The following is a 16,678-nucleotide window of genomic DNA, read 5'->3' on the forward strand; positions in this document are numbered from 1 at the left end:
GAAAATATAGCTTTGACCGAGTATGATGTCTCATGAGCGAGATTTCTCCAGGATTTAGGGCTCAACGGTAGCCGCGCCATCTTGCGTTCTCGCTGCTGTGGGTTTCCGTATCTCGCATTTCGCTACGCCTGGATTAAGCTAACTAGAATTCACTATCTACGTCTTTGGTGGTGGGGTTATCTGTAACGTACTACAGCTTTCTGGGCATCCTGCAGGACTCGACCGTGTAGTCGTTAGATCCGCGCAACTGCGGAGTCGCACGCACTTGGCCCCAACAACTCCTGCGTCCGTTTGATTCAAAGAACGTATATCATGAAACGTCCGGCCTATTTACCTGATCTAATCACTGATAGACGACACGCTATTAAAAATAGGTTTGAAAAATGCGTATATCTAATTGGAACTGCATATATTGCGGTAGGGGGTAAACGAAGGCACCGCGAAGGAAGTCGCATCTGTTTTAACTATCAATTAATGAAGCAAAACACGCACATTTCAGGTTACAATAAGCCTTTCCTCTATAAAATAACCATAATATAATCGTTATCATCGATATAATTTCAGTAAACTCACCGCTATCATCTAATAAACGTACTTCTAAACAAACAATATAATCTCGATACGGCATGAGCGCTAACCGCCTGGAACAGGACGATTTAAGATTATTTCCGATTTAATTTAGTTGCTGAAGGTTGCAGGAACGACAAGGTAGCCGTTATTGACCGACAGTCGTCAGCATCCCCAGCGGACTAAGCCTTTTCTTCAAGCAGTAAATCTGCGAAAAACAGTGCGCTCAAGTGATTGTTGGTCCGATAGAAATATTCCTTCCGCTGAATTTTGCCATAAGTAAACGGCAGTATCTTTGACAGTATGCGAAGCCATAGCCGTTACGATTTTTGGTGACCCGCAATTTGGTTTAATCGTTGCCGGCAGAGCTTCAGCGGCTAATTAGACAACTTGAATTCTGGGTGCGCTCGCTATCAGGCCAGAAAGTTTCCTTCGGATTTTTTCTTTGTCTCACGTCAGAAGAAAACTGCTGTCAGTATTTTTGCTTCTTTAATGTTTACAAAACGCGAGTAAACGTTTTGCGGGTGAGCAAAAAGACGAGACGGCTGATCGAGCCAAACGAACTTGTAGCTCCCTTTCGTGTTTCGAAAATCAAACTTGAGTCATTTTAATCAATTGTTTCTTATTGTTATGTCAATTTTGAGTGACTAAACGAATATCTAGTGACGCTTCCCGAATCTGGCCGACACCATCGTTTTCAAGCGTTTGTATGTAGCATTTTGTTTACTTGTTTTTACGAAAATAATGAGAATGAAACAATTGGCAGCGCCTTATCTGATTCTATACTATTTGGAAAACGTGTCTGTGAGAAAGATCGTAGGATGGTGCTGTCAAGAAACAAAAGTAGGTCACGATTTTTTTTGCATTGTTAGCGTAATTTATATTCTGCATTCGACAAACACGTGTGAGCTTCATTAAAATCAAGTACCATTAAGCGAAAGAAGTACGTCTATCAGCTACTGTGATTATAGCATCCGACAAAGCGAATTTAGATTATTGGCGCAACCCCGACCAAAATTTAAAATCAAGGCCGAACGCAACTGGGGTCGCAAAGGTTCGTTTTGAAATTTGGGTTACTTGAAAATTATAATTCTTACATGCAGCTTGTTGAGGCCCGTTCTAGCCCGATATACGGTTATTCCAAAACGCTTTCCTTTGCTTACCTTCAACACTGAAAGTTACTTACCTAACTAATCTTACATGTACAGCATCTCGCCCGATGCCCTTATTTGCTTTTACGTATTTTTGCAAACCCAGTTATTCATAGTCCACTCGGCCTGTTGTTGGTTAGAGCCAGAAGTTTAAAAGCAGATTCGGCAATATACATCGTATGCTAATACACACTACACCTCAGCGCGTTCCGTTTAAGATTCCTGTCGATCTGCTCTGGGCGGATACGTCGTTTTGATCTGAAGGCAGAATCAGCTCTATCCGCTCTTCGAGTCGGCGAGCAGGTGAATGAACACATATAACGTTTCCAATGTTCGTTTCAGTGACGCCATCATAGGAAACAGCAATTGACCACGAATATGACCATCTATTCCCGCTCGTGTTTTTGACGCTCGTCTTCGTTTTTACCTTAACTGCTGCCTCCTAGATCTTGATGCGGCATTCACAGCAGGTGGCAATGGCGGTCCCTGTGACTGTAACATCCTTCACGGCTTCCGAGGAGCGCAAAATCGGGCTCACGGCCTGATCTCGCGCATTGCTTATACCTTGGCTGGTTAGCTCGCCGTTGTGAAGCGTTGTAATCTGCTAGCGTCCGTAGTCGTTCTGTGTATCGTATTCTGCTGTTGTGAAACTCTCCTAGTCATCAATAGTGGCGGCGGCTGCATCAGATACAGTCGTTATGGTATCAGCCAAAAGGGGCCGAAAAGCAATTGCTATGGCTCGGAACCTCTAAAGGAAAATAAAGCGAAAAGTACGATTAAGGATAAGCTTTTCGCTTTCTTCTGTTTAGTAGATCAACCGAAAGAGAGTCCTGTAACTTGAAAGACAGTGATAGATCGGAAAGGAGCATTGACCGTCAAACTACAGGACGAAATTCAGAAAGGGAAGCAGGGAAATGTGACGCTGAAGCGTTACCAACAACAAAAAGAATACCAAGATCGTTAACACGTAGCGTCATATATAGTAGAATCTAGTAGGATATAAATTGGCCGGAGCCAGTACTGCACACTGCGTGAACATTGGCTTGATTTTCCTAAACGATAGTGTTTAGGAGACGCTCCAATATGCAGGTTAGCAATATTGCGTATAGAACTCACTACTTTTATGTATGGGGGAAAGCATGTTTACACCCGTTGATTGCTCAAGCGATATTTTGGGGCAGGATAGATATTTAGATGGAAACGTCGTCAAAAGTATAATTCCCAAATAAAAGTATTTTAGCATAGCGAGATGGCAAGGACGGGGCCTACTTCAGTAACACTGAAGTGTCTTTTGTTTTTAAATTTTATCGCTTGTTTTTTCTCCTCGATCCTCTCTACGCATCGCTTAAATACGCTATCATAAAAGGCAATCAATCGTTGCCGTTATTGATTTTTCTGTTATTATAGTTGATTTAAAAGATGGTTTGAACGAAGGATGTCGGTGTCCCTCATGGAGCTACGCTACTTAAGCAACAATTGTTTGGAGCGAACCGTGTGAAGATGCTAAGATAAAAAGAACGAGTTGAAATGTTGAGTAAGCACGTTATCATATAGCAACAATTAATCAATAAATGTAAGACGTCATTTTTTGCTATTTATAGCTTGTTATTGTAGAAGTAATTAATAACAAAAAAGAAAACCATGCGCATGTACTTATATGCTATACAGCCTATATGTCAGCAATGCCGCAGGAACACATGGCGGTTGTCGGACTTCGAGGCCGAACGCGCACTCCATGCCGCCTGTAATATAGTCTAGAAGATTAACAAGCTATGAAGCACCGAGGGCCGAACAGGAACCGAAGACCTATCTGAATTATATATTTAGGATATCGCAAACAAAAAGACCTACTTTTCTATTTTGGGAATACATTTTTGTCAAAACAAACAATTTTCACGGGAAGTTAGCAGGCTCTCAAGATATTTTAGCTGACGCTTTGTTATACCAAATATGTACTACATGTTACTCTTTCTTACATTGAAAAGGTAGAATACATACGTAACATAAGTATATTTCTCGTTCCATGATCTGATAACCATAGAAGAGATAAAAATACTAGATTAAAGACGTTGTGATACTAAGACTGGTTTACTGCATATCTACTATTAGCTGATATTTTTGGAACAGATAAAAGATTCTGTTACCTACGACGTACCTAATTCCGGTTATTAGACTTTGTTTCGAGCCAACGCCTTAACGACGTCAAACCCTAATGGATGATCGTATATCAGATAGATATATGATCATTCTTTATGCCAAACCTAGGTAAAAAAAAAATGCATCCAAGGTAGGCCACTTACAATGAGGGTAATAATAATAGTAATTATATATAAGTGATGTTTGTTGCGATATTTAAATCGATTCGATCATGTCACTGAGTGTGTTACTGACTAAGTGATAGAAATTTCTCAACAACGCGTATTGAACACCTGCACGCTAAGTGCGATAGCTTATATATGAAACAACCAAAATGGAGTTTTTCGGCAAAGGATATTTCCAAACGTACTTTGATTTCATTTATATACGCTGATAAAACTTTGTATAAAGCTGCATTAGACTTCACGGTCCTATTCAGTTGTCCGGTAATGTACCAACCAGATAGGAGGCGAGATTTGTCTTTAGCGGGCCCCAACAGCTATTGTCTTTTGCCACCATACTGGTGCTTATGGTCAGATAGATCTAGTAGATATAACAGCTGCAGACGCTGAACTAAGCTCTAACAGCAGTTAGTGGACAAGGGCTTCGTGGACGCAGATTGTTTGTTTGTTGTCGTCTTTGCCTGCCTATAAAATTAAGCCGAACCGGTACAAAAGCATTGGTCATCCGTTCTAATTCTTCCGTGTTGAGCGGCATGAATGGTGCAGTTACCACTGGCGTTATGCTTGTCACACCCGCTAGACTAATTCCGACTGACTGAAGGCCTCATTACCTCGCTAGACAGCATTCGCAGCGCCTCAGGTCGGTGAAAGACGTACGAAGCCATTCAGTGTGCTACGCAAGATCGAAGCCGTTAGTCAATAGACAACTGACGGGTACCTTTTTGGCAGATAATGCTGAACAGGGGTAAGGATAGGACCTAACTGTTATCGTTCCTGTAGCAGCTGGGACATAGCTGACAAAATGGCTCGAATCAGTACATTGTACTGCACAGTTTGCGTTGTACAATTGTCATGTTCAAGCGCTGCTCAGCTCGTCACCTAGCAGATAATCGAGCGAAACAAGTAAGCCAAAAGCTCTTTCCGCCTGAAATCAGAAAGAATAGATAAGAAAAGGGACGAATGATTTTGGCGCCATCTACGTTAATGTAGAGGTGCTGTTCAGCAAAGATCACAAGCAACTCGTTGTGTACCCACCACGTGGCGCTATGGTATCTACAGGCTCAGCTAAGCAGTAATTGTGGGATACGGAATTGAAGATCGAAAGTCGGAGGGTTTAAGCACAAAGAAAGGTTCCTTTCTGAATTCAACCTAATTTTATTTCATATGATAATCTAGCTGAGATAAAATTACAATTCGAAGTGGTGTACCTTTTTACACTGAACAAAAACGAAGCTAAGTTAACCAATATTATAAAAACACTTTTGATCCTTAAAAGTGATCGTTCATTTAACCCGCATGATTTGTATTTAATGGCATCGAATCTAATTAATAATATAGTACTGTATAAAAAAGAGATATCATAGCCCTTAGAAGGTCACATATTTGAGATGAGAGGGTCCTCTTATTTTTATCAAACGAGACCGAATTTGACTACAGTTGTTTACAAATGAAGGACTTCCTCACAAGAATTATTTAGGTTGTGCTGCTGTACATGGAACAACACTGTTTAAGCATGCTCATAATTGCACCGATGTCACCCACGCTCATTGTAGCATTCTATCTATTACATACCAGATACATCTGCACATTATGACTAATAGCCATTCTATGCAGACATCCGAACTAGCAGTATTATTTACTTTTTGAATAAGCATGATTTCCTCTATAAATTTGTAGGTACATTTTCCTTGGATATGGCCCATTTTGTCAATTTTACTACCACTAATTAATCCATATGACCAGTCTGCCTGTGAAATTGTCGTTAATTTTTACGATCATACAGAGGTGTGCGACAGCCTATGACATCAGACGGTGTAACGTTATAAAATATAACCGCACGATCCTGGTCTCCCGCTTGCTCCGCGTGTCGATAAAAAAAAGATTACCGGTTCACATTAAATCGCCTCGAGTCCCTGCGAATCGGCGGCCAGCGAACAATTCGTTTGATAACGGATCTCTTGAGTAAGTGGCATTGAAGCAAACTCAGTTAAAAAATTTCATTTTTTATAGACTTCTATTATGCAGTATAGGTGCAGCCATTTTGGCTGCGTCGTTCATTTGTGGCACTTTAGTAGTAAAGTGATTTGATTCTTGATAAACAAATACATGATGTTACATTTGCGCAAGGATTCCAGGTACAGTCGTAGTCATGCAGGACAACTAAGCATTTTGCCCGATTTAGCTTTCTAGCCCTAATCCTTTACCGCGAGAAGTCGCGTGTGAAAGAAATCTAGCTTATGTCCTTTGAACAATTTCGAAATTTACGGTATTATTCCAATATGTTTGTAAGGGTTTAGGCCCGTCAACGCGCTATCAATAATGACGGAACATGTATCTGCGTGTTTTATCGCAATTTTATTCTTCGTGAGTGTATTAAAGTGCTGCATAAAATTGCCAGATTATACAATGCACAGCTGTCCTCAGTAATTAAGTCCTTTCAAATAATGTTTCGTCGTGGGTTCATAATGTCAACTGCTTTTATAAGACATCTTGCAGGATGTACTGATGTTTTTGCAATAACACTGAATTACTAAAAAAAAAAGAAAAGCTTTTGATCGTCCGTTTTTTTTTTGTCCGTGTGACGAGCAACCGAAAATGCCTAAAAAAATAGGTTGATGACGCCGACTCATCCATTCGCGTCGTGTCGCATTTACGATGCCCTCGAGACACCGATTTAACCGCCGCTTTTATTGGCAAAAATAAGCGTTAAGTCGGTACGTCACTGCATCTGTCTAATTAGTTTTGATGTCATGGCGTCTTGTTGTGTTTGTTACTCTAATTAGCTTCCACGTAGAGCTCCTATTGGCCATGCGCATAGCCTACGCGCACAAATATGCGAATAGGCTTAAGCGTCAGCTTTTCTCATGTCCTTGATTGAAGTTCGCTCGAGGCACAAAAATAACTCCTTTGCTGGCTTCAAGGAGAAAGACTCCCTCCTCTCGACTAAAGAAGACGCAGGGCCGAGGAGATAGGGGCTACCGGCCTTTTTAAATTTGAAGCTTCTAGTAAAATAGTTTTACGACTTCTGTATGTATTCAGACAATAAAGCGTCTATAATTACAGTAAAATTACTGAGAAAACCGCACGGCCGCCATACGCCTGGTAGAAGCGATTATCATTCGGGTGGATCACATTATAGTTAGTTTTTCGTCTACTTAAATGTGTGAGATCCTCGCTTATTCTTCATCGTAGACGAAGATCCCCATAGTCAAGGTTTTGTCCCTGAGTCATGAATTATTGTGGTTAATTTAGCAATATCGTAGATGACTATTTCCCTAAACATGTCCACGGAGACATTTTACATTCCACCGTGTTACTTTATTATCATCGAGCAGTTGACGCTTTCATATATTCGAGCGTTTCCTAAAAGACTCGCCCTAAGTTTTTAGTAAGCTTTCATTTTGTTCCGTCAAAGTGACGACACTGTAAAAAATGTCCGAGTGAATGAAACATTCTTAATCAGTACAGGTTGAGAAAATTAATCAGAATCCAACGCCTCACCTATGTTCAAGTTTTTACGCTGTCTCGGTTTGGCCTTTTAAAGCCTGAAACTTCCGCTTGTCGAACCAGACAAGCCAGAAACAATTTCCATATGAATATCCAGCCTGATAAGCGATTAGAGATTAAGAGATTGGCTGAATATTTTTGGACGAAGCGTGCGCTGTTAAAAAAACTCAATCTATTTTTTTGTGATTAGTCTAGCCAGATATAACTGTTTCATTTTCATCTTTTTTGCATTATTTTGGAGACTGATGTTGAAGTTAAGAGGTTACTCAAATCGCGTATAGCTTTCAGTGAAGATCTACATGCTAAAAGGCGTTAGCAATAATAAAATAAAATAACTCTCCAACACTAAACCTTCCTCTCTGCCAACAAATAGTTTGTGCATCGATAATTGAAAAAAGAATCTTGCTAATCGAAGTTGTTGTTGGATAACATTTTGATTCTATTGACTGAAGTTAACTTGTCGTGACAGGAACTTGGAGCCTTTGATTAAATTTTTGCATGACTGATACAACTTAAGTGTGATAAGTGCTTCGTCAAAGTAGGATTATCAGCAACTTGATTATTACAGTATTAATTATTTGACTACATACAGGAATGTGTCATTATCACGTTAATGTTTGAGTGAGAAAGACTTTCTATTAAGCAAAAGTTGAGATTCGAACAAATTAATTACCAAATACAAATGTTGTATAACGCATAGAAGTTGATGTATAACTTAGATATAATCCAGTTGTTCCACCTTCGAGTAATAGGTAACGTATTAAAAATAAATGCAAATGCAAACGTTTTAAGCGGACGGCATAAATTTTCGTTTCACTAACAACGATATCGGCATATTGCTCCGATTCCACGCGCCATTTGCTTTCGCATTCAACAGCGACACCATTGATATATCATCGACCTACTTCCAGCGAATCTACGATCCATATGATCAGAAATGTTGATTGTTTCGTGCTATACTTATGGAGTGGGTGGAATCTTTGCAAACATCCCATATGATCATATCACGCTTCAATATGGTGCCATATTTTGACAAGGTCAGTCAAGATTTACTGCAATTGTCCCGTTAGCATCTCGCCTGCGGTCGGCATAATATTCATTCGAGTGTACAAACTACTAATGTACGTACTATATACATACGCTATGAACGGCTATAGGCTGCTTGGCTACCTAAATTTTGACGACGCAAGCTCATTTTCAATTCTTTTAATTACCGAATTATACCTGGCTTAAGGCTACATACCTGTAGGTTATGGTCCTGGCTACATCGTACTGCATATAGAGATCTCTGCACAGTTGGCTATACAGCAAGCAACTGCCCGATGCGTTACTGGTCATCAACGCTATATAGGATATGTTAGCAATTTACGGTGCGCCACGGATATTATGAAGACAAAGCAAGTACTGCTTAATGGATTATAAAGTGGAACTGCTTAATTTCACTTCCGGAAAAAGCACCATGAAGCTGGTAGTGAGTGGTTCCATCAACGATACGCATTATAACAACAGGATTATGAACTGATGGAAGGCATGCAGTCTACCTGGACTTCTGCAAGTCCCTTTTCGCTCTACAAATGTTTCCGTTTGCGTCGATCAATGAGGTGCATTAACGGAAAGAGTGTCTAATGGAGTAGTAGCTACTTAGGTTAAATAGTCAACAAAGCGGTATCATGTGGGGGTCGGTAAGCTGTTATGGTTTCTTAGTTGGCACATCGAAAGCAATAACAGAAAATAACGAATAAAGCTTTTTTTTTTTTTATATTTTATTTGATTTACTCTTGTTTTTGAAGTCACAACGGTAATGCATTGTCTGAGATGATGGAGAGGTTCGTAACATTCACTTTGACGGGGATGAAGAAGGGAAATTAGATTAACTCCTCTCTCTTATATCTCCCGCCGATTACCCCCGTTGCAGAGAGATTAAACTGTGCATTAGGTGACTTAAAGTGTCGGATGACTTGAATCACTAACAACAGGGGACTTTAAATAAAACTTTATACTATGAACAAATGGGCTTCTGGTGTGATAAACGAGTAAGTTTACAATTGGAGCAGACACTTCTTTAGCTGTAAGGCCTTTTTTCTTTAATTTTAAGAGTCCTCCATACTCTTTTCGAACATCGAGGCTGATCATACGCCACTGCAATGAGCCCTTTGACATCGGATGCATTGTTTCAATGATCTCCTCTTCGGTTCTCTCGCATTCGTCGCCTAATTTCGTTCTTGTCTGAAACCGTCATTTCTGTAGGAACTTCTGATTTTAGCGAAAACCAAGTGAACTGCTTCTTATCTAAGTGTTAAATTTCGGTTATGTGATGTCAACTAGTTTCTTTTGTCACCATTGAACCTGACTTGATTCACCCAACAAACGATTGTCTCTTCTTCATTGTGAGTAAATCCTTTTGTGGGTTTGCTTCCCTCTTCATTTTGTTCTCAATATTAGTTATTTTGGTGGTAGCATAACGGGTTATGCTAATGTTTTATAGCTAATATAAATCCGATAAGGGTATATGTCCTTGCCGAAACTGCCTACAACAAAGTTTAGCAGAGATCTTGATAGTACGCAAGCGCAGCTTTAGATTGTTGGAGTTGGCGCCAACTTCAAAATACGAAGACGCTGCTAAAATCAAATACATCTAACGAGGATCGATAGGGGCACACGAGCGTCTGTCGCAAATAACTAGGCCAAAGTGGTTCAGAATATGGTGAAATAGGATAGTGGCCAAGTGTTCCTATTCAGTCGAGTGCATACAGGTGTTTCTACTTGCTATACGGTCTATTCAATTCTTAACGTCATAGTATTTTAGTAGTATTATACGTTTGTTATCTCATTTTACTTACTCTATTATAGTCTAAAATATACTTTTTTCATCAGTTTTTCTCGCTGTTACCTCGCTGTTCTTCTCCGTATGTTTCGTCGCGTATTCTGACTTGACGCTTCCTCTCATTCCTTTTATCTCTGCAGGGAGCTAAAGGCAACGAGCGGTCAGTGGATGCAGGCGTCGCCCTCGTCTTCGTCGGCGGGATCTCTTCGTGGGGCAGCATTAGGGGCAGGAGGATCGGCATTACCGTGCGGAGTCGGCAGTGGAGGCAGCGGCGGGGGTGGCAGCAAAGAAGCTGGAAATTACCGACGCCGTTTTCCTCAGAGCGGTTCGCCGCCTGTCGTCGTATCACCAATTCTGTCGGCACCGAACTCGGTGCCGGCGACCCCCCAGCACGGGTCGCGGTTGCCACCAGGGGCGACGGTCCTGCCAACGCCAGTATTGCCGTCGCAACTTCAAGCCGCAGCTTCCAATCCCGAGCATATCCCACGCAAGTTTCTCGCCGCCCAGGCATATTACAAGCTTCAACAACAGCAACAGCAGACCAATGGAGGAAATTTAGCGGTGAGTGACAATTTCCAACATAACGACAACAAGAGCGACACATACAACAACGATTGTAAGAACAAGCCTAGAAACCACAATTGGGGCAGCGTCAACAAATCTGTAGCTGACGGAGGTGCTGCTGGTACCGCATCCGAGCGTGATGGGGCAACCACAACAACAGCCCCACCTGTCGATGTTGTCGTGTATGATGACGTTTCGTTACCACCACGAACGCCTTCATTGCCCTCTATTGGTCTGCCTTGTTCTGCTGATCTGAGTGACCATCACCATCAAACTCAATATTGCAACCTCAACAACCAATCAAATTACCACCTGATTAACACCCAATCAAAGGTCGATGTAAGTTTTTCGTTTTCTGTTTGTTCTTATTTCGGGATTTCAATTGTATTTTAATCTCAATTTTGGGCTCAGTTTTATGTTACTGACTAAGACACAGGCCACTTTATTTTTGTCCATCTTGTTCAGTAGCGTTTGGTTAACCTAGAGGAATACAATTTGCCCACGGCCTGAATCCCTTTTGTCTATTCGTATCCTTGAGTTTTTACTGTGTACTTGACCTATCATAGGATGTGTCTATGCATGCTATCATAGTTGACCAAAAGCTAGATAGGACGTCACGATCTAAGTATGATCTATATTGAAACGGGGCCAATTCGAAGGTGAGCCCCAGGTTGTCTAGTGAATTTACGTTTTTGCACCTATCACCTTTCTGTGTTTGAGCCTATAAGATTACATCGTATCGCTGATGTCAGTAAAGCTGCGACTATCTGTCCTTCCAGGTCATTGCGTTTCAAATTGTGTGCTATCTTTTCGACCGTAATTTCTATATATACTTGTTTTTACATCTAAAGGTTTAGCTATGTTGCAGCAAAATAATAGACGCCAATATGATCCCTGTATTTATTCATAACGTTAACCGAAATAGAGACATTCAGGTACGGACACGAGAATGTGGTATTGTTTCCATGAATCGGACAAACATTGGAGTTGTTTTATCGCCCCAAGCGTTGTCTAACGATAATACAGTCAATTAATACTTTATAAATTTACCGTTGAGTAATAATTGACGCGAATCTGTCAAATGTTCACTTCTGTCCTTATGGCATATATTTTGTTGCGACTGTTGTATCCCGAAGCACCTGTTCGTATACCTAGAAACTCTACGTATACTCATCTAGAAGCCTGCTCAAAGATTGGCCTATACTTAGGAATGAAGCAGGAATTAATTGTGACTCATGTACCGGTGTTAGCCTAATTGCACAAAGCCCTTTAGCCTAGAACCGCTAAACATTAGCTTTATGACTGCGCTGTTTAATTATAGGTTTTAATGTTACAGTACCTGCTTTTGACGAACAGACAATTTACAAATAACAATTGTTATTTATCATTAATCATTTATGTTGATGAACACTAAAAAAGGAAACAAAAAATTTCTGTAGTATCGAACAAACATTGTTATTATCCCAAAGAAAACGTATCTCAGTGTATCTCAGTGATACGTATTATTGTGTGGAGTTATTCACTTTCATTATTGTTATTACTGTTGTTATATTTTAAAAAGTAAGTAATAACAAATGACGCGTCATTCATCATCCTTACGTATGCAAAAGTACCATTTTTTCCTGTCCGTATCTACCTTATAGCATTAAATCTAACCTTCTTTTTTCGGCCTGCATTTTGTTGTCTGTCGTTGTTCGTGTGGTTTTCAACGCGGAATCTTCGACGCAATGACGGTAATCATTTAGGTACCAAGTGCGCCATTAAAATTCGGACCCGGATTCGATAGCTCGCCTCAGCGGCAAACGCCTCCACCTTCGCGAAGTCATTCACCTCAAACTCCGCATCGACGTAGCCCAGCCCCACGAAGTTCTTCCACTCACTTGTCAAGTCCCTCAACTTCACCGTCACCGTCGCTCAACGGCGTCCCAAGACGATGCACACCAATTAACAAGCACACAAAAGGTTCCACTTCCGCTAAGACTTCATCATTATCAACGCTCAGCTCGGAGACAAGCAGTATCGCAAGTAGCGGAGGCAAAGAACCTTCAACACCTCACCATCTTCTCGTTGGTACAGCGTCAGCAACGAACTCGCAACAAACGGAACATAATAGCCTCAATCACAGCTGTAGCACAACCGCCTTGAAGAGATCCCCTGTTCTACCTGCCAAGCCGAAGAGATTAGATGAACGCTCCGTCAGCTCCGCCACCAGTGGCACTAGCAGTAACAACAAAGCTGTTTCGGTACGAAACAAGGGCCGACTTACCAGTGAACCCCACTTCTCTGGACCTGGTCGAGTTATCCTAGGTTCAACTTTGTCAGGAACTGGGAATCAATCACCAAGCTCATCGATTGGTTTGAGTTCTCCGGGGGTAACAGCAACTAGTGCCGGAATATGTGGGGCGGCAGGTCCCATCCAGCAACAGCCCGTTTCCGCTCAGTCAGTGCCTTTATCTTGGCGAAGTCAGCGTGAAAATGCGTCTAACTCACTCGAGATAGTTGACAGTCACTTAGGTTCGCTCAGCCCCCAGCCAGGACAAGCCTCAACCTTACACCAACAATCACGACAATTTCGGCCGCATTCGTCGCCTGCCGTCGGCCACGGCCCCAGTGGCAGTTCTGGCGACGGTAGAGTCGATGTTGATTTGGGACAGGCCGTAACCGGCCAAAGAGCAAGTTCGCCAACTAATTCCGATAGCAGCAGCAAAAATGACGTGTCTGTGATATTTAGGAGGTTCGTATAATGAAACTAATTTCGGGCTGTCGGGATCTTGGAAATCGCGTGTGATCAATATAAATATCATTTTCCCACATACTCGTAGTAAAGTTGCATAGATCCGAACTATAGCACCGTTGATAAAAGTAATGATATTGAGAGACATCAGCGCTTAGAAGGAGAAGATAAATAATGAAGCTAATACATTTATCGGTAAACCTTTTTAAAATAATATGATTGAAAAAGACGCTTATTGAATGGGCACGTCAAAGAACAATATTTGTTCCAAGATCATTTCTCTCTTAACCCTAGTTGTCTAAAATATTACAATTACATACTTACTGACAATGTATTTCTTGCTATTCATCCAGGGTAACAATCAAAAAGAAGGCTGAATCAAACTCATCGACAGGAAGCAGCGATACGCAAGCCTATAAAACGATTTCAGCTACCCAAGGTGGTGCCGGACCACGTGGTGGTGAGTTTCTTCTCAACGCCTATACTGTACGATCCTGCACGATGCATGTCGTAGTTCTTCTTCATGGAGGCAAAGGGTAAAGTAAGCCAGACTGAAAGTGACACTCATGCATGATTCCCGACATCTGGCTGTTCCCATCTCACTTCTGTTGACTACGTCCTATATGGCCTTCGACCGCTGTGACTACTAACCGCGTACTGCTAAGGCCACTAGTGAGCAACAAGGTGATTGATGCCTGTTACGATTTCACTGATCTTGTTTCGATGTCTTAATGAGAGACAAGCAATATGAAGTACCCTGATCATGTAATAGATTTCTATTACTAGTGCTCATTAATCTCGGCAATCCTGCTTAAGGCCATTAAACAGGGCGTATTGGTATGAAACGAAAAAACTAGGAATTCTCAAGAGACTAGCTAAACAGTGGCCTACTGTAGAGCCACATATTCCAACTGTCTCTAATCTTTTCTTTGTTCACCCTATACCTTTCCAAGTAGCGTTATCAAAGCAGATCAGCACCCCAGGAAAATCAAACTTAACTTAGATCGTAAGGACAGAATAAATGAGAAAATCACACATTCCATTCACTTACATATATACTAACATCGCGCTAAATGGATAACTTCCATGAAACTGCATTAATACTAACAATAATACAACGGAGAGTTATGTATCCGTTAGTATAATGCTGGCTGTAGTGTTTGGATATAGAATAGAACCTAGGATAAATTTGGTGGCAATAAGGAAGAGTCTGTTAGACTGGTTTTCAATGAATGTCTTTTTAATACCGCAAATGAAAAGGAACGTCATTTGTTATTTTTTTGTGAACTGTATTATCATGTGAAAATATCATCGTAGGTACAATTTTCCAACACTCCAACTGGGGGCCTGTTTTCGATATTAATTTTTTCGAAATGCAATAAGGTGATCTTCCTTGCCGATTGTACCTTGACAAAACGCTATAAAGCTTACACTCGAAGAGCTTCGAAATAGCCAATTCTTTACTCTAAAGAAGACCTTGTCACTTTGTTAATAACTAGTATTATTGTAAGTATAAACATCTAGGGCTTATAGTGTACGTGTGCTTTATGGCCGTTATAGCATTTCCGGTCGTTTTGGCATTTGTGAGAGCCTAATCGTATGGTTCTATTATAGAATAGGATGTGCTCGAGGTCTCAAAAATTATTTTTTGTTTTAATATTGAGACTTTAAAATGGGGAAATTTCAAAGATGATACAGTTCTATTATTATAAACCAAAAAAAGAAAGGTAGTTCGATGCCCGGTGTTCTTCCTGGCATTTAGAATAGCGCACCCCACTTCAGCTTTTCGTCATTTATTTACAGGATGACTTCCCATACAAAATGCACCAGATTCCTGCTGACCTTCCAGGGTGCGATGATCTGTAACTGATGTTTTTTGTGTCATAATAAGAAAACTGTCTTTCAGGCAATAGGTCAAAAACTCCGTTTACTGCCACGGGAAATATACCCTATTAGGCCGAACGCTTCTGATTAGTAGACTTCGACGTTTCAGCTGAAAAGACTGAACTATGATTTTCCATCTTGAGCAAAATTAATTAGAATGAAAGTCATACCATTTAGTAAGGATAGACGATAATGGAAAATTGTAAATGAAGTAGAAACTACGTATAATTACACTCACTACCCCGAAGCAAATTGTCGTTACGATGGCTAGTCATAGACAAAAAAATTGGTGGGCCAGAATAACGTCCACGTTGGCTGTTTTTGTTGATTCACAACGAAAAGGGACCTCAGCTACGTTTTGAAAATACCGTTGTACATAACGTTAAGTGTTCCGTAGTTGCTGTTCTGTTTGTCTACTGTCGTTCAACCGCTAGAGACTTTTGTCTTAACGACTTTAATAAGTATTCAAGTTTGGCATATGAGCTCTATGGGATTTGACATGGTCTAAATCTATATTCAAATTAGTAGCATCATATCTGGGTTTATTTCCGTCACATCTTCAGTGACACTAAGAGTGTTATATGGTTACTATGTGGCTTTTGCGCCATCGAAGAGACCAACGCCCTAGTCCTTTTTTCAATAGCTGCTAGTAGATATACTCGAAAAAAATGGGCCTAATTAACTGTCACAAAAAGGTCTTTAGCCTAAAATGACGTGATGAAATGCTGCCATATGTATTAGAGATTCGATTGATATACAAAATCGATGACAGGAACGAAAAACCAGAGAGAAGTATGGTTTAGTTCATCTGTTTGCAGAATTATATACATGGAAACAGGGTGTGAAAGATAACTTCAATAAGTTAAGTGACTTTTCTTTATATATAATAGTTTAGAAAACAGATAGATAGGTGTTATCGAATATTCAATGATGCTAAGACCAATTTTATTTTGAATGTAAATATATTCTTTAGACAAGCGAATGTTCATCGTGCTGACATCGTCTATCGCTGATCTGATCATTTCCTTTATTAGTACTGCGATCACCTTCAGCGAGATCGTTCTTAACGTAAATATGGTCTGTATGCCGTTCGTCACTGAGGTCTGATTAGTTGTTAAAGTGGAAATAA

General features: G+C 40.6%; 1 protein-coding gene across 14 annotated transcripts in view; it reads left to right on the forward strand.

Annotated features, from left to right (window-relative positions):
• LOC111247254 (uncharacterized) overlaps positions 1-16,678 on the forward strand; it is a 218,675-nt gene that overhangs the window by 123,671 nt on the left and 78,326 nt on the right. For 11 of the 14 annotated variants that reach the window (XR_002672045.2, XR_015324509.1, XR_015324510.1 and 8 more), the window contains 3 exons: positions 10,508-11,270; positions 12,677-13,665; positions 14,019-14,125. Coding sequence is in view for 11 of the 14 variants with exons in the window: in XM_022797942.2 (XP_022653677.1) it covers positions 10,508-11,270; positions 12,677-13,665; positions 14,019-14,125 (1,859 nt within the window). In the remaining 3 variants the exon portion in view is untranslated. Of the gene's footprint in view, positions 1-5,819; positions 5,999-10,507; positions 11,271-12,676; positions 13,666-14,018; positions 14,126-16,678 lie in introns of all 14 variants that reach the window. The other 3 variants (XM_086984620.1, XM_086984623.1, XM_022797947.2) reach the window with 2 other exon arrangements.

Source organism: Varroa destructor, unplaced genomic scaffold, assembly GCF_002443255.2.
Source record: "Varroa destructor unplaced genomic scaffold, Vdes_3.0 BEIS01000003.1, whole genome shotgun sequence".
In the NCBI taxonomy this organism is placed as follows: domain Eukaryota; kingdom Metazoa; phylum Arthropoda; class Arachnida; order Mesostigmata; family Varroidae; genus Varroa; species Varroa destructor.